This window comes from Spea bombifrons, chromosome 5 (assembly GCF_027358695.1).
Source record: "Spea bombifrons isolate aSpeBom1 chromosome 5, aSpeBom1.2.pri, whole genome shotgun sequence".
Lineage (NCBI taxonomy): Eukaryota > Metazoa > Chordata > Amphibia > Anura > Pelobatidae > Spea > Spea bombifrons.
Window position 1 is genome coordinate 6,533,528 of NC_071091.1, and position 21,467 is coordinate 6,554,994.

A 21,467-nucleotide genomic window follows, 5' to 3' on the forward strand; every position below is an offset into this window, starting at 1 on the left:
CATACTCTGAATGCATTTGACATTAATTCTTATTTAGAGAGCGCCAGCAGATTCCATAGCCCCAAAATGCCCAATTACACTTTAATATGCACTCACTAAAATTCCTATAACAAATAAATAAAATTAGTGACTGACTTTTAGGAGAAGCTGCAGCTCCAGAGCTGCAGAAGAATGCTTCCTTTATGGTCCTACACTTTGGACTCCTGGATGGTGCTGCAATTTAAAATCAACAAATCTGCACATGGGGAGACTGACAAGACCCCCCACCCCAGAAAGGTTTTGCTGAGCTAGCGCCGACAGGTGGAGAGTATATCACGTTTGACAGGGAAAGGGGCAAATGCATATGGGGGGGGGGAGACTCGGTGAAAATTTAAAGGGAGCACACACTGCTATGATGTGCATTATAGTGCAGAGAATGGCAGGTTCTGTGTCTCATCCACCGTTGCACACGCTCCCTCATTTGCATACGCCTGTTATTTTGCACATAGCTTTGAGAATAATGGAGCTAGAATTGCGTGTCTGCGTTCCACGTCCATACAGCTTTCAGTTTTGTACGATATCATGGATAGGAACAGCTCTCACTTGCGAACACAAAAATTCAATATGCTATAAAATGACAAAAGCCCTTCGGTCAACAGAGCACATGAACTGGGATGCCCCATAATTCACAAATAATAAATAAATTTTAAAAAAAAAGGATTCAGTCTATGCTGAAAATTAGCACATAGCATCCGATTACTGTACTTACTGTTGTCTGCGAGTCACCGGTGGACTTCAGACTCTTCAAAGTGTTCCTCAGAATGATACAAAGAAGTAGAAAGAGAGCAATTGTCTGAAAAGATGTTTGGGTGGATAAAACGAAGTCTGAGCAAGAAGAAACAGTTTGATAACTAGAACTGTAAACTTTCTATTACATTTCAGACATTATACCTATGCATTGTACTTTTTAGAAGATCATTCAATGGCCTCTAACGATGATCTCCAACGGTCATCTACACAATCCAAATGCTTATAGTCAATAGAATGTCTCTGGAGAAGAAGTAACTGTTTATTATTCCAACAGAGAATTTCATGTGATTTCCTTCAGCTATAATTATCCCAAGCAGATAGAATTAGCATAAAAAACAGTCTAAAACTACGCCTAATTGAGAAAATTAGTTGAATTGATTTACAGTCACTGTCTTAGTTGAGATAATTATTCATAAAGTAAATATTGCAGAGATTCTCAGTTTCCCATATCGGGATCGTGATATAATTCTATAATCTAAGTCATAGCATATTAAAAGTAGGAAAAAGTAACTCGGCTCCAGAAGTCCTGTGAATTCCAAAATCTGATTCACACTCGAAAATCTTTTACTTAACGTAACAAACCTTGGAACGTCCTGCTGGGTCTGAGTGCCTCATTTACGCATCAACAGGGAGTCAAGACAGAAGCTCCACACACAGCTGGATAAGGTCACGTTCATTACCCAGCCGACTAGAAGACTTAGCGCAGATGTGAACATTTTTTTTTTTCTAACAATATTTTTTTAACTATTCTACAAATTGCAGAAGCTTTATTTTTTAATTATGGTGACTGATGGATGACGACAATGATCGCATTCAAGTTATAGTTACAACGGCATAGGTATCCGTCCACGTCCATAAATAGTTATCGGTAAATATACATTTATCAGTATGTACATTACAGAAGGAAGATATTGGCAGACTAGATGGGCCATATGGTTCTGCAGGCAAATTCTGTTACAATACGCGGTTAGTTTTATACAGGTAAGGGGTTAATTCACTAAGGGGGAGAGTTAGTTTTAACGCTTTCTCCACCATTCAAAATAAAGGCAGTTTATGGCTAGTTTCCCCAGCACGATGGGTCAAGCTTGCCCTGTATAATGCATAAATTATTCTGCTGTGCCTCAGGAAGCGTAAGGATTAAAAACATCTACTTTTGACCAGTTATGCGTGAGGATTCAAAGCTTTCGGCAATCACAACCAATGTCAGAAAACCCAAAGCCATTTATAAAAAGAACACAGAAAAGTTACAACCAAAGTATATTTATTTTAAACTTTGGAAAATATCAAATATAAAAATGAACTTTGGATTTAGAAATACAAAATAATACAAAACAAAATTTATTTTTCTAATTTTGTTATTTAATAAACATTAGCCCTTTCCTCCATAAAAATACTTTTTTAGGTACCTTCATTATTTTACAATCTCATAAAAAGTGAAAGAATATGTCAAACCTCATCAGGGCTCTTAAAATCCTACTATAATACAGAACATAATAATTTATGTTTAGTTTTAACAAAGTTACACATCCAAAGAAAAGATGCACATAATTTATTTTTATTTCCCCGTTTACTGTTGTGTATTCACAAGCAAGGACAGGATTTTCTTCAAGTCGATTCAGCACACGATGTGTTCCAAAACGCAGTGGCAACGGGATCGTTCAAAGGCGTTATGTAAATTTATATGTGTGAATGTCAAGGGAAAAAACACTAAAATATTTCATTTTAAAACCAATTCTAAATAGTGTAAATACCTGCATGCAAACCAGTCCTAAGAAATAAAACCTATTTTAAAAACACAAATACTTGATTGTAGAAGCTTGATGCAGCCCAGTGACCCTGCAGCCCAGTGCTGATCTGGAATGTAAAAGCAATTGATTTAAACTGTATAATAGTTTTGCCTGTGGTCTTGATAAACTACACCATGGGCTTTAGTGAAATCCTCGCCAGATAGCGGAACTAATCCCATTTACTTATACAAAAGGCGTACAAAGAACTTGCCGCAGTCTGGAAACCTGACTAATTTTTATCCAAACACAGGAGAACCAGCACAAGCCTCCCTTAAACCTCAGCGCTAACGGCGGCAAAACATACAGATATTTTTAACAAAAAAATGGAGAACAATTATCGTTATGCCTAATCTGCACGTGTACAGGGCCATATAGGTTTTATTATGGTTTAAAGAACAAACCTTTGTCTGTCCAGTCCCGTCTGCAGCCTCACTGATACTAGAGAACCTCAATCGCTAAAATAAATTATTAATCTCATATAGTGTTAGGACAGGATTACTACAGACAAAAAAATAATAAAACGCTGAATTTGACAGAGTAGCAGACTGAGCAACCTGGTACCTCCAGCTGTTGTTTTTTCTGGATCAACTGCATCTAACACAACATCCCAACACCCTGGTAATTCCAGTAATTTACCTGTTTATTGTTTCCAATTGGGTAGATTCCCTCCAATAAAATGCTAGAAATTGGAACTGCGGACCAAATTTACAGTATTGCTAAACATAAGAATTTTCTGCTGGAGCCTAATGCCGTTTGAAAAACAAAATGCAGCATTAATGAAATAAAAATGAAATAAAAATCCCATCTATACTAAAGAGCACAACGCAAATAAACTACAAATATACTTCATATAACATATTCAAAAGGATATGATTCATAATCCAACGTCTGGGTAAGAACTCCAGTCAGAACAAATTCTGCATTATGAACATCTGTAAAAAAAAAAAAAAAAAAAAAAAACCCCATTAAAAAAAATTAACAATGAAGACTTTTCAAGGAGACGTTTGAAAGACGGAGACTTTGCTTACCAATGTTACTAGCAAAATATTCTCTGCATAGATGGAGATCATTTTCACAAGATATCAAGATGATTTCTGCTAAGCTCTGCAAACAAACAGCAAATAGGTCTCTTTTTAGAAAAAGAAGGTTGACAAAAAAACCTCTGTCTGGGACAATCAATGCATGAATGAAAACATAATTCCAGGCCAGCTTGACAAATCCCAGGGCTAAGCAGGCCATGGCTCCTGGATTGTTTGAGACCTGGCTCCTATTTTTTGTTTTCTAAAACAATAATCTGCCTCCCAGGTTTGTCTGGTTTCAAACTTCCACAAAAATTTGTCAAGACCTGTTACGAGAATTATTAAATCGGTCAAACGTATAAATATAAGTGTCTGTCTCGTATTTTTTATGTATAAAAGCATTCTCAGGCTGCAGGAAATATTTTGGACTGAAGCATTGCAATACATTAAGGCCTGCGAATGGTATTAACAGAAAAAACAGGAAGATTAATTTGATGCATATTGGCATAATGGCATTCATCACAGCGACAGAGTGTGAAATCAACATATTTTTTAAAAAAATATCTTATATCGTCATTCTGAATATACTACCAGAATTAAAAGGATGAATTTGACCTGGAAATTACTGGGGAAAAGTGACCGCACATACTTTGTTTTGCTTATGCTCCATGATTTTTCGGAAAGAAGGCTGTTTAGTTAGTATTTTTCCACCCGCACACTCCACGATGGCTTTCATAGTTGATAGACTGGGGCAGATTCCAGGTGTAATGTAAAAATATTTACCCTGAAGAAAGAAGGGGGAAAAGAGAATAATGAGATTCGAGTCACTCGTTTGCTTAAGGTTAACATCAATCCTATGGAACTATCCAACAATAAGACTTTCGTTCATATTGATGATTGTTTGGCAAGAACATTTAGACTGGTTGTTTAAGGATGTTCATTTATGGTTGGACTACCAAACAGATCAGAATATTTGCTTCAGAAATTTTTGCGCCGACATATCCCAAGAGTACTTTTTCATGGTTCTGGATTAAGCCCTTCTGATGTCCGTCCAGGACAATGATAGACTGAGTAGGCTGACGGGGCCATGCGGCCAAGAAGGACGAGGCTGATCAAACCAAGGTAAGATGTGCATTAAGTAATGCAGTGCAAAACGTAATGCCAACTGGAGCCCATCTCATCAAATTGTACCATCTCCAGCTAGAATCTCTGCAGCACATGTGTAAGGAGCAGACATATGCACAGCCTGATCACGTATCAGTCAGGGAAAACTCAAAAGAAAACTCTGAAAGAGCGGAGATCCCACTGACTGCAACAGATGCACAACACAGTACGATCCGAGTCGAAGCATAAACTCACTAACATTTTAATTTTATGCCGATAGCAGATACTCATCACGACAGTGGGTGTTCAATGGTAATAGAGGAACCACAAAAGTAATTATTGTTCACTTTGTAAGTTTGTCTTAAAATATACCTTGAAGAGAGGGGATACACGCGCTCTTTTTAAAGACTCTTCTAAACTGAAACAGAACAAGACTTCTGCCTCAGCATCTCGCAGTATGTAGCTTTGTTCCTCTAAAATGAATAAAAAAGACAGCATTCTAAAATCTATATTTGGCTTATTGTATATGAAAAAAAGACAAACCTGGTTTAAATTTTCACTCCTACTGTATACAGAAACAGAAAAGTGCTCGTTAGAACTACAACCTAAGCCAAGTTACTACTAAGGGTGGTAATTAAGGATCAATGCTTTATAAGTTTATGAAAAACACTGTTAACAAGATTTATAAACACTTATAACTAGGTTTATGGGGGGGGGAAGCGAGCCAGTCACTAAACGTCTGCATAACCAGCTACCGAAAGCCTTAAAAAAGGTCTTGTCGGCTGCACCTAGCTCACAGCTGGTCAGTTAAATGGATATTGTTGCATACGCTATATTCAGAGCCTTCATAACTTCTTCCTTCCTCATCACGTAAAATTCAATCAAGTGTTATGTTTATACATACCAACAAATTTCTGGCATTTGAAACTCTCGTCTAACCACTCTGGAGTCACTATGTACTTCGCTACTGAAATCGCAGTCAGAAATTTGACAGTTCTGGTCACCTTGCTGGCAATCAGGTGAGTGCACTTTTGTGCAGATTCAGAGACTTCTCCACCGAGAATGTAGAGTTTCTTAAATAAAGAGTAAAAATAAAGTAAAATACGTATTGCATATATTTGTTAACACAAAGCTAACAGTCTATAAACTCATTTGGTACATGCAGGTCTCAATTCACAATTACTGAATAGGTGTATAAAAAGACCCAGGTCTAAAGAACCCCATTTAACTTTCTTTTATATACATGAATCTCGTTGCTGCTGCTAAGAAACAATGCGTATTACTGGTTCTCACAAACGGTCATATCTATTCAGTAAAGAAGGTCTTCCCCAACCTCCCATCTCGTCAGCAGTTCTTAGCTTTCTAGATTTAACAGTGGCTATGGCGATATCATATTCCGCATCTACCCTATGATGCCAGAAGCTTTGTGGATAATAAATAAATAAAACAAGGATGCACATAATGAAAACATTTAATTGTATTAAATTACTTTTATTTAAGCATGTTTTCAAAATGTGCATCCTTGTTTTATTTGTTATCCACAAAGCTTCTGGCATCATAGGGTAGATGCGGAATATGATATCGCCATAGCCATAGGAATTAAGCAAGCTATGTGCGACTTAATGGGATGTTAAGGGGAAGGAAAGGCATGTAGCACTGGAGATCGCACAAGCTTTGCCTTACTATAATAGAGATAAAGGACACAAACAAGCTGCACTCCATTTTAACAGAGCTAAACAGTTAGGCTTTTTATAGTGAAAATGTTTAAATGCATCTTATTTTAATTATGGTTACCCGAGCATATGGTGGGTCTAAAAAGAAAACAAACATTCTCATGAACAGAATGTGCCTCCCCTTTATAATAACCTTTTCTGTGGTGGGAACCCCAGTTATTCTACTCCTTACGAGCTACCACCAGATACTTATATACATTTCTGATTATTCTTTAGAGTATGGAGGAAAAAAAACCCAATATATTTACCCAGTTAGACATCTCTTCTCATACAGCGGTACCTAAATCATCCAATAAATAGCTTTTTTTACACAATTCTTACTTTTGTTGATCTATACCATACCTTGATATACTGCTGTGCTTGTTGTGGATCAAATCCAGTAAACATTACATGCGGAGTCAGGTCAGGGGAAAGTTTTTTCGTTGGGGTTGGTAAATCCTCAATTCTAGGGAAAAAAAACTATATTTATTACACCCAGTAATTTAGATGCTAACTTTTTATTTTAGCTGAAATGCATAGTACTCGTATACTCGTTTGGCAAGATACATGAAATGCTTCTATACTTATACAAGGGTGATACGTCTGCAACGTCATTTTATATCTACGCTCAGCCTCAAGGAGGAAACTTGGCCAGATTGGCACGTTACAAAACAGCTTTGTGGTAGATAATGCATGCTTACCATGCTATTTTATTTTAGTTTTAATGAACGGAAAATTGCACTACCAAATATTTAGCTTACCTTGGTCGTTTAGGCTGAACAACAGGCTCATTTTGTTTAGGTTTAAGAGGTATTCTGATACTCTGCAAAAAAAAAAAAAAAAAAACACGATGAAACCATATTCATGCTGTATATATTTTTTATATGTATGGTGTGCTATCGAAGGTACATTGCTACAACATATGAAAGCTTTGTTGATATTTCATGCTGTACACAAAAAGAAAAAAGACTTTGCACATGTAAAGGTGATGCACTGTTTAAGGATGCTTGTCCGGCGTACTATAATAGTAACCGCAAAATTATCTGTCTAGACAACCACTCTGCCGAAGATGCCCCCATCAACGCGAAAGACAGAACAACTAGTTCCAACTATGAAAACTCACAGTTAACTGAACTGAGAAGAGCCCCGCCAATGCTCGCAGGTTCAAGACATACACTCCCAAGATCACTAAAAAATCTTCTTCAGGTAGACGACGTACATATTGGTGACCTCTGGCCATAAGGTTCATTTATTTCCATTTTTTATTTTGAAAAAAAGTTCATAGGGTTTCAACTGATACAGACTGCAGCACTTGTGTCTCAAAAATGTCACTAGGTTTCAGCACAGATGTGTAAAAAAAAAATATATGCAGATATTAGGAGCTGCATACAAAACATCAGAAGCAGGCTTGGTTATGTGTTTTTAATAGGAAGAGATCAACCCGTAGTAGTAAGCACGGTGGTAAACTTTTTTAGCACTGGCTAAACACGTTATCTATAATTTGGCTAATTGTAAACGTTGATGAAGTGGTGCACGGATGTGGTTCAGAATTAGCCTTTTTCTGTTACAGCGATGAGTACATACTAATCTGCTCTGCCTGTAATTTTGGGTGTTTGAATGGCGTGTACCTTCCACAGCCCCGATCACTGGTAAACCATGCAGAATGTTCATCAAAATTTCTAGCAGCACAGCGGGGCACATTATATATGAAAAAGGCAGTTTAGTATCCCATATAGCCTCATAAAGAATGCATATTAAGGTACTTTGCAATCACTTTAAAATGCATTCTTTACATATAGAAGGAAAACAAGTAGATGTGTTCAGTTCAAGATATTTCCTGCAATCCTAGGCGTGGGGGCAGGGAAACAGGCAAATGTATAAGGAGGGATCATGTAGAATCCCTCCAGAGCACTTGCAATGAGGAAAGGATAATTTGATAGAGACGATCAGGTATGATATGCATCAAAGAGCATATGATGGCTGGTGTTTCCCTTTAAGTTCTGTTTTCAGGAATCACATACATATGCATTTGAGAATGTATCTCTTTCCAAAGTTCAATTATTATATTTTACAAGAAGCTGGTACACGAGTATTCTAAGTAAAATCTATACCAGGTACATAACCTGACATCATTTTATACAGGAAAGCTATTTGTGCCCCTAAATCAACTTAAAAATCAGAATGATGTTTGCAGTAAACGTACCATAACAAGTTCTGATGAAACCTTTAATGGAACTCTCCATGCATCTGCAAAGAAAATAAGTAAATTGAAAATTGTTGGTTTATGCTCATAACTACCAAAAAAGGAGAAAAAAAACCCACATGTTCCAGGTGCATCACAGAGCTCGTATACAGCGTTCTTCACAAAATCAAAGGTCTTTGTAACGGCTAAATTAGTTCTGCAAATTCAAGTTGTGGGCACCTATGATTCGCACGCCCTGTCTCAATAAATGCATCTCCATTACCATTTGTCAGCCTTGATAAACCACAACATCCAGTTACTAATTGGCTATAAATAGAATATTTTAGAGCTTCTTGATCCAAGGAGAAATCCAATTGCCTTTTGGAGTCAAGAAGGATTTTTTTCCCCCTGATGGCAGAATTCGAAGTAGCTTAATTGGGTTTTTTTGCCTTCTTTAGGATCAAGAGTAGGAAGGTTAGGTAGAAAAGTTGAACTTGATGGTCTTTTTTCAACCTTATGTAGTATGTATGTAACTGAGAAAAAAATCCATATCAATTTCCAATCATAAGGTAAAAGTTAATTAACACCCCTACATAGCTGGGGCATGAAGGGGGAAAAGTACAATAAAACCCATCCACTCTCTTGATAAAATAGTTCAGCAGTGAATAGGGAGAGGATCACTTAACATACTTTAGATTTTTCCATCTGTCTGATTTCTTTACAATATTTAAATATAAATTCAACTGGACACAAACAGTAGTAAGCAAATTAAAACTGCACGTGGGTTCATTAATGTCCCACTATTTGCCACATTAAATAACTAAAGGAATAATGGTAGATTACCATTCTGCCCACCAAATTACCAAAGCAAAGCTAGGCATAATGTGTGAATAGCAAAATGTTAAAAGTGCGTTTACCAAGAAGGTTAGACACCAGATGTGGAGAAGGAGCGAGTGGATCTTGAAGATTAAATACAGTGTATCTAGTGTGCTGAATCTGCCGCAAAGCCTCAAAGTTTCCAAGAAGAATGTCGCAGAGCCATAATGCATTGACACACGGTATCCTCCATTCTTTAGCTTTTTCATATTTCAACCCACTGGGCCTAAACAAAAGAGAGAGTTGTTACAACTGGGAGAAAACAAAGACCAAAAAAATAAAATGTATACGGTCAGGGTCCCACCAACTGTGAACTGCAAATGCCTGATGTAGATTAATAGCAGCCAGAGGGATGCACTGTAGAGAAGGCAAGGAATAATAATAAAATATAAATAAATGAGCATTCTCAACATAAAGCTGGGTTTAGCTGAGAATGTTAAAACCTGGATTTCCTTTGAAGTTGCAATAGACCACAGCTACAGTTTATACATAGTAATTTCAGGGAAGGGCAGAACATTAAAAAAAAGCCAACAGCGATTATAATCCCCAGTGCGTACGTGCCACTGCACCATGACAAATGATGCATTTATGATCACTATGCATGAGCATAACACAGCTATTCCAGAAGTGCCATTCATCTCATCCACCAGCAACATTCACATTCAAGACTGCATACTTTAGAAGATACCTTCGGCTGCAATAATTCCCAACCAGGGATATTAAGAATTGTAGTTTTGGTTACAATTCTTAAACATTGTGATATATTACCTCGGTTTTTGCAAGCATAAGCAGTGCTCATGGCTAGTCCTTCCAGCAACAAGCTTAATTTGTCAACTAGACCATTTCGTATTTGATTTCACTTTAAATGTCTGCAATGTCTTATTTGTCTATATAGTTTGAAGCCATGTACTTTAAGGGATTTTTTTCTACGGTTATAACATGTGGCACAGGACATTTCCAATTATTGTGCCACGCTTAACCATAAACCTACATTTAACAATAACAAAAACGTGAATGGCATAACATTTTGCTTCATTAAAGATGTCCCCAATTACGTATCAGGCTTGTAATATTTTATATTCAGCAAAATAGGAAAAGATACCTTTTAGAATATGCCCTTTATGTAATGATAAAGTCAAAATAATGCTGTATATGATCACCAATTAAAGTATCAATTACAACACTTAAAAAGGAGGGAAAGAAGATAGAGTAAAAAATCCATCACTTACTCTTTACAGATAAGAACTGTGTTGCTTCGGCAGAGATACCCAGTGTACTTGGAACCCGCCAAATAAGCCATTAGCTTCAAGTCATCTCTGTCACTGTCAACAAACCCCGTCACGGAAATAATCTGACACCCAAGAAAAAAAATTGTTATATGAATACCCCAGAAATCTATCAAGAACCAACAAAATATAATGAAATAACGTAAGCTTCATTAACTAGTTTACCATTATTCGTTGGTTCGACTGCTTAAACGTCAATGATTGTTACATGGCAACTAGTACAGAGAAAAATAAATATCCTTACATGCTGAGAACACGGTTTGCCTCCTGGTGGAAATGCAACAGGGAAATGCAAGGTTCGATGAGGAGGTACCATCTTTTTCTTCTTTAAGACAGCATTCAGCCAATGAGCGGTTACACAGCGCCTCCGCTCTTTCATAGCCTAATTAACAATGCCAGAACAGCAAATGTGTGAGAGAGTCATAGAGGCTATGAAAAGGACAGTGGTCCAAAGCACAAGGCCAAAATACTAGAGTGATTTAAGAACAAAAATGTTAATATGTTGTTGTCCCAGTCAATGACCCCCCTGGATAATTAATAGTTTACTACAGGGTAGAAAGAAGTCTATTAAGAACTTGATTAAACAGAAAGACATTGATACTCACCTGGGCATACATGCTGCTGACTTGGCTTTCACAGAGAAGATGAGTACACCTATTTGTAAGGGTGGGATCCACAGTACCACCATGGGTTTGAATTATCTTTACAGAAGAGAAATAAGAGGTAAGAGGGATATTCAGCTACAGCGGAAGCTAGAGTTTTGGGGTTTTTTTTGCTTGTGATTTCTACTTTCAATACTTTCGGTGACCTCACTGGTGTGCCTTTAAATAGGTTTTTTTTTTTTTTTTTTTTTAGAAATAGTTTCAGGACAATATGTAAATCTGTCTCCTTATATTTATATTCGGCATAAGGTCTGTTAAAATTCACAGTGGTGTTTGTTAGAAAGAGGTACAAAGCAATCTTACCCGCTTCCAAGTTGCAAGAAGTTGTTTATCAGACATTTGTTCCGGGTAGTCAGCAATTGCAAATACACAGCCCAAGAGAAAATAGTCTTCAGGAACTAGAAGATATATTTATGAAAGCCTAAATATTCCATCTTAAAAGACAATCTTAAAGTTAGACTGCTAAGGGCCACAAAAGGCATACATCTATATTAATGCCAACAAAACTGTATTTAAAAAGAAAAAAACATGCATCTCAAAACATGTCAAGGGATTTCATACTAAAATGTTCCTTATGTGGCCAAAAGCCAATCCGAATACATACACAGGGATGTATGGGGGATGCTTGTTGCAGGTCTGCTAGGTGACATACAGCTGTTGCTTCAGTAGCTTTAAGTCAAAACGGCAAAAACAAAACTATATTTTTGTTAAAGGGAAACCAAAAAAACCTTCCCATGATTTTGTTGAATAATTAAAAAGATCCATTCCAATTTAACAAATGTTTGAGACTCATTTAGGTGGTCTGTACTGTCCCAGGAGGAGAAAAAAGCCCCACATTTCATTAAACAATTATTGAAAAATAAATGCATGCATGGAAAACGGGTGCAAATATCTGGTAAATAAATGCAGCAGTTGGGTCCTCAAAGATCTGCTGCTCAACTTACTTTCTACAGACGGATCATGACCGTGAAGTTGCTGCGGCTGTGTTGCCTGATGATTAGTAATTTGGTGCTGTAGCTGCTGCTGTGCCTGATTTTGCATTTGTCTTTGCTGCTGCAGTCGCTGGAGATGTTGCTGCTGTAACTGTTGCTGTAGCTGCTGGAGGTTGGGTTTCTGCTGCTGAAGGGAAGTCTGCTGTAGTGCACCTGGCTGTAAAGGCTGCTGCTGGATTGACACCTGCGTGATAGGGGGTTGATGGAGTGCAGACTGTGGTTGAACTGAAGGCTGTTGTATTTGCTGTTGAGGAAGGGCGGCCTGTTGCATTTGTTGCTGCTGAAGGGTTTGCTGCTGTTGTATTTGCTGCTGCAGCTGTTGCTGCTGTAGGGTCTGTTGCTTTATCTGTTGCTGCTGCAGCTGCAGAGCCTGCTGCTGGATTTGCTGCTGTTGTAGAGTTTGCTGCTGCAGCATTTGGGGTGGGATTTGATGCTGCTGCGGAGTCTGCACCTGAATTTGATGTTGCAGCTGGATGTTCTGTGGTTGCATTTGATGCTGCTGCATGGTCTGAGTTTGTAACTGATGCGGCTGCTGCAGGTGGTGCTGCTGAGGAAGGGTCTGCGACTGCATCTGATGCTGTGGCATAGCCTGTCCTTGAAGCGGATGCTGTTGTTGCTGCTGGAGTATCTGGCCCTGCATTGGATGCTGAGCCAAAGTCTGTGGCTGAATCTGCTGTTGCTGTAGTGTCTGTGCTTGAAGTTGCTGCTGTTGAAGAGTCTGCGTTTGTAACTGTTGTTGCAGGGTATGCGCCTGGAGCTGCTGCTGTATTTGTTGTTTCTGTTGAAGTGTCAGGTGCTGAATCTGCTGCATATTCTGCTGCTGTTGAATTTGTTGCATACTTTGCTGCAGGTTCTGCTGCACAGCTGGATTTTGCTGCTGAATGGCGGGTTGAAGATTCTGTTGCTGCTGGAGGCTTGTCTGAAGCGTCTGTTGCTGCATATTCTGCTGAAGCACCTGTTGCTGCTGAATAGACTGTTGCAGCGTTGGTTGCTGCTGAAGGGCCTGCTGCTGCGCTGGATTCTGCTGCAAGTTCTGCTGATGCTGAAGCAGTTGCTGAAGATTCTGTTGCTGCTGTAGATTTTGCTGCTGCTGCTGTAGCGTCTGCTGCAAGCTCTGTTGCTGCTGTAGCTGATGAAGCTGCTGCTGCAGCGCATGTTGCTGGAAGTGTTGAATTGTTTGCTGCTGCGGTCGATGTAACTGTTGTTGCGAAAACTGCAGCTGTGTGACATGGTGTTGTTGGTTCACTTGTGGAAATTGATGTTGCGGGAAAGACTGCTGTGTAATTTGTTGCTGTTGTTGCAACTGCAGCAGTTGCTGCGGCTGCAGCTGTACAAGAGGATGATGTTGAGGCTGTTGCTGTGACTGTTGCAACAAATGTGTTTCTGACGTTAAAGGTTTTACTTGTCCAAAAACAGTGTTTGGATGCCCTTGCGGTGGGTGGGTAACTTGGTGTTCTAAAGTTTTGGTAGATGCTGAAAGAGTCTGCAAGATCTACAACGGGAAAAAAATAATGATCAAATATGTAAACTCTGTATGAAATGAAATTGCTTATTTGATCTGGGATTGGAAAAGGGGGTTTTGGCATTTTTGCGTACATACATTTATACAGAAAAATCTTACCTGTGCTACATTTGATGGTCTATTAATTTGTTGTATCTCTGCATTATTAGTAATATTTCTTAGCGTCCTTACAGCTGGACCACGGAAAGACATCAAATCTGGTCTTTCAGAACCAGGGGTCCCAGGGGCTGCCGTAAGCAAACTGCTTCGGGCTTCAGGAGGCAAAATATTGCCCAGCACTGGTGGAACATTGGCACACAAGTCAATCTGCCCAGAGTCTTTCCCATGTGGAAGTCTTCGTTTGGCAGTATTCACCAGCGGGACTTCTGCCGGTGTCCAATTTAAATTCCTTTCCTGTTTTTCAGGAGAAGAGTCCGAGGAATCATCAAACATTAGCTCGCCCTTTGACTTATTTGAGGTGGTACGTTTAGGCGAAAACTCTCTATTGGCCAAAGGAGACCCTTCCCGGGAAGTAAATGGGCTTGATTTAGAGGAGCATTTTTCCTCATCTCCACTAACATTTTGAGAGTCTCCATCCTCATTTTCCATCTCTTCTTCCTCCTCCTCCTCCTCTTCATATACAATCAGGCGTGGGTGATAAGGTGCTTCATCTTTCTTTTTCTTCTCAGATATTGAATCCAAAACCCAGTCTGGAGTAACAATTTTTATAGTTCCACGCTGAAAAGCATATTCGTATTTATTCTAGAAAATAAGGAGAACATATGTTTACAACACTGCACATAATCTATACATTTTCTAGTAACAAATGAAATATAGAAGTTAAACTAATCAAACACAACATATTTTAGATCAGAGTTCCTTGTGTGCCCATAAGCCAAACAATTTCTAAGTACAGTTAGCTGTCACACAATCTAATCACTTTACAATATTCCTGTTGGTGGATGAACAGACTGCCACATATATAAAAAACAATACAAGCTGTATTTTTAGGATTGCTTAATTTTTTTAGTTTTTTAATGGTTTTAAATATCTTCTAATTAGCCTGAAACAATCACTTTTAATTGTGCTGTGTACACACTGCACTTAGTAGTTTATTATTCTTGCGCTGTGATTTTAGTTTATTTACATAAAAAGAAAAAAAATAAGTGCGTTTACATCTAAAAAAAAAAAAAGTATATAAATGTAAAAGATGTGGTAAAGATACCATAAAACAAAACAAAACAAAAAAAAACAAAACAATTATTCTTACCCCCTTAGGTTCAGGAACGATTAAATGCGTGCACTTTTTGTTTAAGCTGAGCTGACAGTCCCCGCCGTAAAATGTAGTTAGCGCCCAAAGAGCATTCCGATCGTCTGGGGAAACCTAATACAAAGGAAAAAGAATAAATGTTTTTTTCTGTTGGTTTTTTATAACAAAAATGCAATGGCTGTATTGAACAGCATTCAACACCTATAAAAATAGATACTAAATTTCATTATTTACTTCCCCTATGCCTTATTCTCAGAAAACATCACAGAGGTGAGAAAAAAAGTATGTTTTGTAAAAACAGCACATTTCCCTAACTCGGAGGGCTGAGTTTGCCCTGCATATTACCAACTTAATATGGTGAAATGAAATAAATCTCTGCTTAAAGGAACAAACAGATCTTTGTCAGGGTCTTAGCTGGAAGCAACATACAATCAAAATAAGCGTCTGTTATATGGACATTCGCTGGCTTAGTAATCATATTTGTCACATGAGCTGTAACCATACTAGGAGACATTTAAAAGAGCGTTAAACAGCTTTAGTGCATAACATTCTTTACGTTAAGTAACTACATACGTAATGTCTCATAATCACATATTCTAGAGCTGTGAAATATTGTCACTCCATAATTGCATAAAAAAACTAGAAGCGACAAATCCCAATAATAACTCTGCATGTCTAGTTAGTCCTGTGTGAAAATGTAAAATATAGCACCGATGCGTGAATTCCCATCAAAGATATAGAAAAAAAATCCACAAACGTACCTGTGAGAGACACGCAACGACCCCAAAAAAGATCTGGCCAGACTCCGGAGAAAATCCATTCTCACTGTTAATATTTATTAAGGAAGGAACTTGTTTTGTGAGACGCTCATGAAAAGAGCCTTTGTGTTGAAATATGACCTAAAAATTTACAAAAGATACATATGTAGAACCATTTTCCTTCTTATTGGTAACAGCTGGGATGTCGAGGAAGAGGCGACAGGCTCGTAATAATCAGTGGGCACAGAACTCATACTACGAACAGTATCGCTTTACCTAGCTGCATAAATACTATGATAAGTGAGCACTAAAAAGCATATTTTAAGCTTGATCACTTTTGTGTTGGATGGGTTACAAAAACCATTACTTGTGATGTCCGTTACGGGCACTCTCAGCAGCATAATCAGGATCTAAACGCGCTTCTGTGGCCTGACTTTTAAGACCTAATTGTTACTATAAGTAAGGCTACAATGAACCTTCTCAGTCATATAAATCCATTTTATTCCATACAAAAATTCTGAAACAAAAAACTCTGCAAACTTCAGGGTAACATTGTAACCAATAAATCCAAAAAAAGGATACGGAAGGCGGGCGCCACAGCGAACAGACAATATAACCCAGGAGGGCTGCAAAGAAAAGAAAAACACAAAGATTACTTTCAAAGTTTTTTTCCCACCAAATGATTACTACAGCATGCAGCAGACAGGTAAAATTACATAATATGGCCTCTTAGAGAAAAACGTATTGTTCTTTAAAAAAAAAAAAATAAACATAATAGTAAACGGAAAAAGTTGATAATTGGGAAATTATTAGCCCGAGACAAAAAAAATAAATTGTATTTGGTTGTTTGATTGTTGACCTTTTATTGTAATTCGGGGTCCATGGGCTTCGGCTTTAGATTTCTGAGGTCCCAAAACCCTATGTAATTCTACATCTTATTCTACGCTGGCCCAATAAAATGTATCGAGTTCTCTCAAAAACTGGATAATTTCGGCACATATTTATAAAGATGAAAAGTTTCTCTGTTGCGAAGCTCCCTGGGACTTAACATTTCCAAAACCCATAGACCCTAACACAGAAAATGCATAAAAGCAGCAGAGGGGTAAATTGCTGGTGTAATTTAACCTTGTCGATGCATTAAGTCAGCTATATAGAGGTAGTAGAGGTATTTAGAAGGTGTATAATCAATAAAGTATACTATAATCCTATACGAGAGGGCTTGACACAAACACCAGCAGCGCGTAACTTCTGAATATGTTTTAAGAACAAGAGATTCTACCGATCTTTATACTCTAAGTTACAACTTGTTGACCAAATTGAGCCTGGGGTGCATAACAAACCAGTAAAATCCTTAAAGCACAGATATCCCCTAATCCTACATTTCAGCTTTATACATTAAACTTATGCTTACACAGCAAAATAAGGAAAAGTTGTAGCCACATTGTAGCCACATGTTGTTGTTATACAAGATTAAAATCATGTATTTTTCCTTCCAGTTGTACGCATTGCATAGATTGTCATTAATATCAACTTCCTAGCATGCCTATAAATTTGCACCCATATACACGAAAAGCACGAGTCCAACGCCTAAGAGCAGAACACACGTTGGCATCAGTTACAGAGGACATGCGCTTTCAAAACCCATAAATCATAACGGGACCCACGTAGGGACATTTTATACAAATTATCCTTTACTCCTCATGCAAACAGTGTAGACAGGTGTTAAGAATTAGGACTGGTAACAATCTGACATCTACCTTTTAAACTTAAGCATGGGCAAGAGAACCATTGAATTCAAATCATGTTTCCACACCACATCAAACATCTAATATTGGAATAATCTATACATTTCCCATAGGTCGATGAAACATGGAAACAAATTAAAATTATATGCGAAGGAAAAAAAAGCGCTGCTGAAGTTTAAATCACTTACTTTTACAATAGGAAGATCAAAAACCTCACGAGCTTCTCCAACTTCGGGGTTGTCCCCATCTTCTGCAATAATGTGTGTAGCGAGAGCATTATAGGAAACTTCTTTTGCCTTTCCAGCCTTCAGCATCTGAACCACCTGTTGCATAATTAATATCGAGTTTATAAAAGAGAACACCTTGAGCTGACAAAATACACCTTCTATAAATCTGAAGGTATCCATGTGACAAAAATATTGGGGCAGCTCACCATAACACCAGAGGGGACTTTGATTCCATCACATTCTAAATACATAGACATTAATATGAAGTCGGTCCCCCCTTTGCAGCTATAACGGCTTCCACTATTCTGGGAAGAATTTCTACAAGATTTTGGGAAGTTTCTGTGGGAATTTTTGCCCGTTCATCCAGTAGAGCGTTTGTGAGGTCAGGCGCTGATGTCGGAAGAGACGCCCGGCTCGCAATCTCAGTTCCGGTTCATCCTTAAGGTGCTCAATGGGGTTGAGGTCAGGGCTCTGTGCAGGACAGCCAAGTTCTTGCATACTAAATTCATACAATCATGTCTTTATGGACGTTATTTTACAGGACACTGACAAATGAAAGCCTATGGGGACGCAGACTTGTCAAAGAGCTAGCTCAGTGTGGTAGTGGAGTAGGGAAAGTCGCTCTAAATATTACACCTGCCTAAACTGGCAGCTTCCAGGTCTGCAGATAAAATAAGCTTCCTGGGACGAAATGATATAAAACCATGCTTGGACAAACATTAAAATACATTATTGTACACAGCACTGTGTTTAATGTTCAAATAAAAATACTTGCTTTTTAATTCCCCTTAAGATTTATTATTGGTTTATGGTTATGGTATTTCCATTTGCATTTCAGATTGTTTACTATTCAACTTTTTTTTTGGCTCATGTTTGGTTAATTGGTTGAGATTCTTGCCACACTGTTAACACCTGAAAAATCGGTTGGATTGCCAAAAAATATTTTTAAGGTCTATGATATTTTATGTGATGGCCAATGGCTGCAGATGCTCCTGTGTATATTTTCAACAACAACAAAAAACAAAACAAAAAAAAAACCCAATCTAACGACCCAAATGGGAAACGCTTTTCTGTCTGAAACAGTCTATGACATTTTAGATTATCTACCTATCAACAGATGTTGTGGAAGGCAGGAGGCAAGCAGACTGCCTAGAGGCCCTAGGCAAGAGAGAACATGAGAACCATCTGATCTGTGTAGCTGGGTTGGCAAAATACATTTCTTTTCACCTTCTTGATATAACCAAGGGGTCTCGGACACGGAGTCCATTCATAACATAAATCACATATTGGGGAACTACCCAGTTTGCATGCAGATGATTCCTTTGCATGTTGTTCTCTAGAACAAATTATTCCCTGAAAAATCAACCTAAAAATGCACCACCAAAAAAAATAAAAATAAAACCTACAAGTAAAGTCGAATTATAGAATGTGTTCAATTTGATAGAGTAACTTATAATAAATGTTTTGCTTTTTAGCAGCGCGAGTCACTCTCTTAACCTCTACTTCCAGCGACAGATTATTTATCACAGTTTTTCCTTAAACCCTGTGAGGCTGATGGGACAATGATTTAGGTTTTTTTTTAGCGTTTCTGCTTCTTAAATTTTGCAAAATGCTAATGTAGAAATATAGGTAAGACAAATTAGTCAAACCGGCCACATCCTACTACCGATAGTACTGAGACGCATAACATTTATTCACTTGGATTTTAACTATTATATTATCTTTTTATTTATTAAGCAGTGCTGTACAATTTAATTGGGGCAGTTAACACACATCACTAATATACATTAATACACAGATACATCAGGAGTTGAGAACACGGACCTCAACGGTGGGCTTTTTAAAGCTCCGCTCGAGAGCTTACAGTCTAAAGTAGTATGGGTAACAAACAAAAGGAAGGGTGAAATTATATGTAATATTTACTCGCTTGGATTTTCACCGTTATATTTATAATGATATATAGCCTCGAACGCAGAAAGTTCCGGTGATGTCATTTATTTTTTCTCATTGATTAATTAGGATACTGGCGTTGCAGGCAGCTAACGTAAAGCATAAAAGTACAATAATTCTGTTATCCTGGTAAGTTCACTTTTTATACTTTGTACTTTAATTAGTACCTTTTATATAAAAAAACATAGCCACTTTGTAAACGGCACTTGAACATCCCCATTGATTGTGCAGTTTATACTTATCTAGATATTTCTATTCCTCTGAAATAAACGTCAGGGATAGAAAAAGACATCTTCCTAAAACAACTCTAGATTAAAACAACGCGATTCTATTGAATAAAGTGACAGCAGAAGCCAAGCTACCGAAATGCTACTTGTTAGAGCCGCTGAAACTCAGATCAATGTGTGTCTCACTATTTCGCAGGAAGTACGCTGCTTACGTCATCTCCCCGAGCCCTCCAAAAGGCAGCTTTAAGTACAAATGGGCTCACTTTTTTGCAACAAGTAAATACCTGAGAAAGGGAATAACGCACACATACGCCGTGGAGAGAAACGAAAGTAAAGCGCGAATGGCGAAAACAAAGGCAAACACCACGTTACAACGAGGGAGAAGTTAATATAAAGTGCGGAGAGGGGCCTTATAAAGTGCAGGCCGACCCTGCAGGCTCCCAAGCCGTCTATTTGCCCTCACACGGAACCCTGGAGCACGAAGCGCTCCCCAAACCCGTAATACAGAATAAAGTGGAAACGTGAGCCTTTAGCCACCTACCTGAGGATCCAGATCCCCCACGGGGTAATACTTCACACCCTTGAACATCTCCTCGGGCACTTCCAGCTCCCCCTCCGCCATGGTGGCGGTCTTAATGGCGGCCGGAGGCCTCGGTGATCTTAACGGCGAGGAAGGGCAGACTAATGCATACCTCCCGCCGGTCAATTTCGGGCGGGAATCAATGAAGCTGCAGTGACGGCTCCACACACGGTCAGCAAGCGCCAGAGAGCGCGCCGCCGTACCTACCACTTGCGGGTTAAAGGGGTGGCCGCCTGCTCACGCGATCGGCTCATAACGCGGAGATTGGAATAACTGATGAGTTTCCTACGGAATATACTACAGTTGGTTTTAATAGCTCGCCCATCAATACTATGAAATGTAGCGGGGCGAAGACTCGAGGTTCGGTGTCTTAGGTGAGAGCGGGAATCTCACATGCTAAAGAAATGGTACTGTCTGTGGAGTAGGCGGGGCGTTGAGAGCAAGCCGTATAAAAGCCGACCCTGAGGGAAAAGGCGCCTTGTAGCGTAAGCTTAGCGTCAGCACCCAGCAGCTGGTCGTTTGTTATGCGAAAATAGGTGGTTTGTTGAGGAGGATTATTATTATTATTATTATTTTTATTATTATTTGTATTTTCTTCTCTTGGTTTAGCTGTGCCCGGCGCAGTTCAAAAGGAAGGAGTCATTTTTTAGTCACCAAGGTGTTTATACACTATAGCAGGGTTTAGGTGAAGAGGCGCAGTTTCCCTTGCCCTGGCTTTGCTTTACGTGATGAAGCGCCAACCAGAGCTTTAGCTGAAACAATAGTTTGGATGGAGTGGTACAAAGTACTCCTCAGTTGGT

General features: G+C 38.6%; 1 protein-coding gene across 1 annotated transcript; it reads right to left on the reverse strand.

Annotated features, from left to right (window-relative positions):
• Positions 1 to 2,033: 2,033 nt before the first annotated feature.
• Positions 2,034 to 20,975, reverse strand: PAXIP1 (PAX interacting protein 1). Its single transcript, XM_053467184.1, has 21 exons — positions 20,629 to 20,975; positions 17,872 to 18,006; positions 16,521 to 16,564; positions 15,942 to 16,005; positions 15,181 to 15,294; positions 14,031 to 14,672; positions 12,362 to 13,901; positions 11,721 to 11,815; positions 11,361 to 11,456; positions 11,000 to 11,137; positions 10,699 to 10,820; positions 9,511 to 9,695; positions 8,615 to 8,658; positions 7,173 to 7,234; positions 6,775 to 6,877; positions 5,604 to 5,772; positions 5,072 to 5,172; positions 4,245 to 4,379; positions 3,605 to 3,680; positions 3,444 to 3,508; positions 2,034 to 2,468 (listed from the first exon to the last, which is right to left on the reverse strand). The coding sequence occupies exons 1-21, from the start codon at positions 20,707 to 20,709 to the stop codon at positions 2,457 to 2,459; spliced, it is 4,023 nt and encodes a 1,340-aa protein (XP_053323159.1). The 5' UTR covers positions 20,710 to 20,975; the 3' UTR covers positions 2,034 to 2,456.
• Positions 20,976 to 21,467: the final 492 nt, after the last annotated feature.

Coding starts and splice junctions, on each gene's coding strand:
- PAXIP1 (XM_053467184.1), bottom strand. CDS start 20,709: ATGGCGGAGGGGGAGCTGGAAGTGCCCGAGGAGATGTTCAAGGGTGTG. Junction 16,565..17,871: donor TTGATCTTCCTATTGTAAAA/GTAAGTGATTTA, acceptor TTTTCTTTGCAG/CCCTCCTGGGTTATATTGTC. Junction 11,816..12,361: donor TCATGATCCGTCTGTAGAAA/GTAAGTTGAGCA, acceptor TATATCTTCTAG/TTCCTGAAGACTATTTTCTC.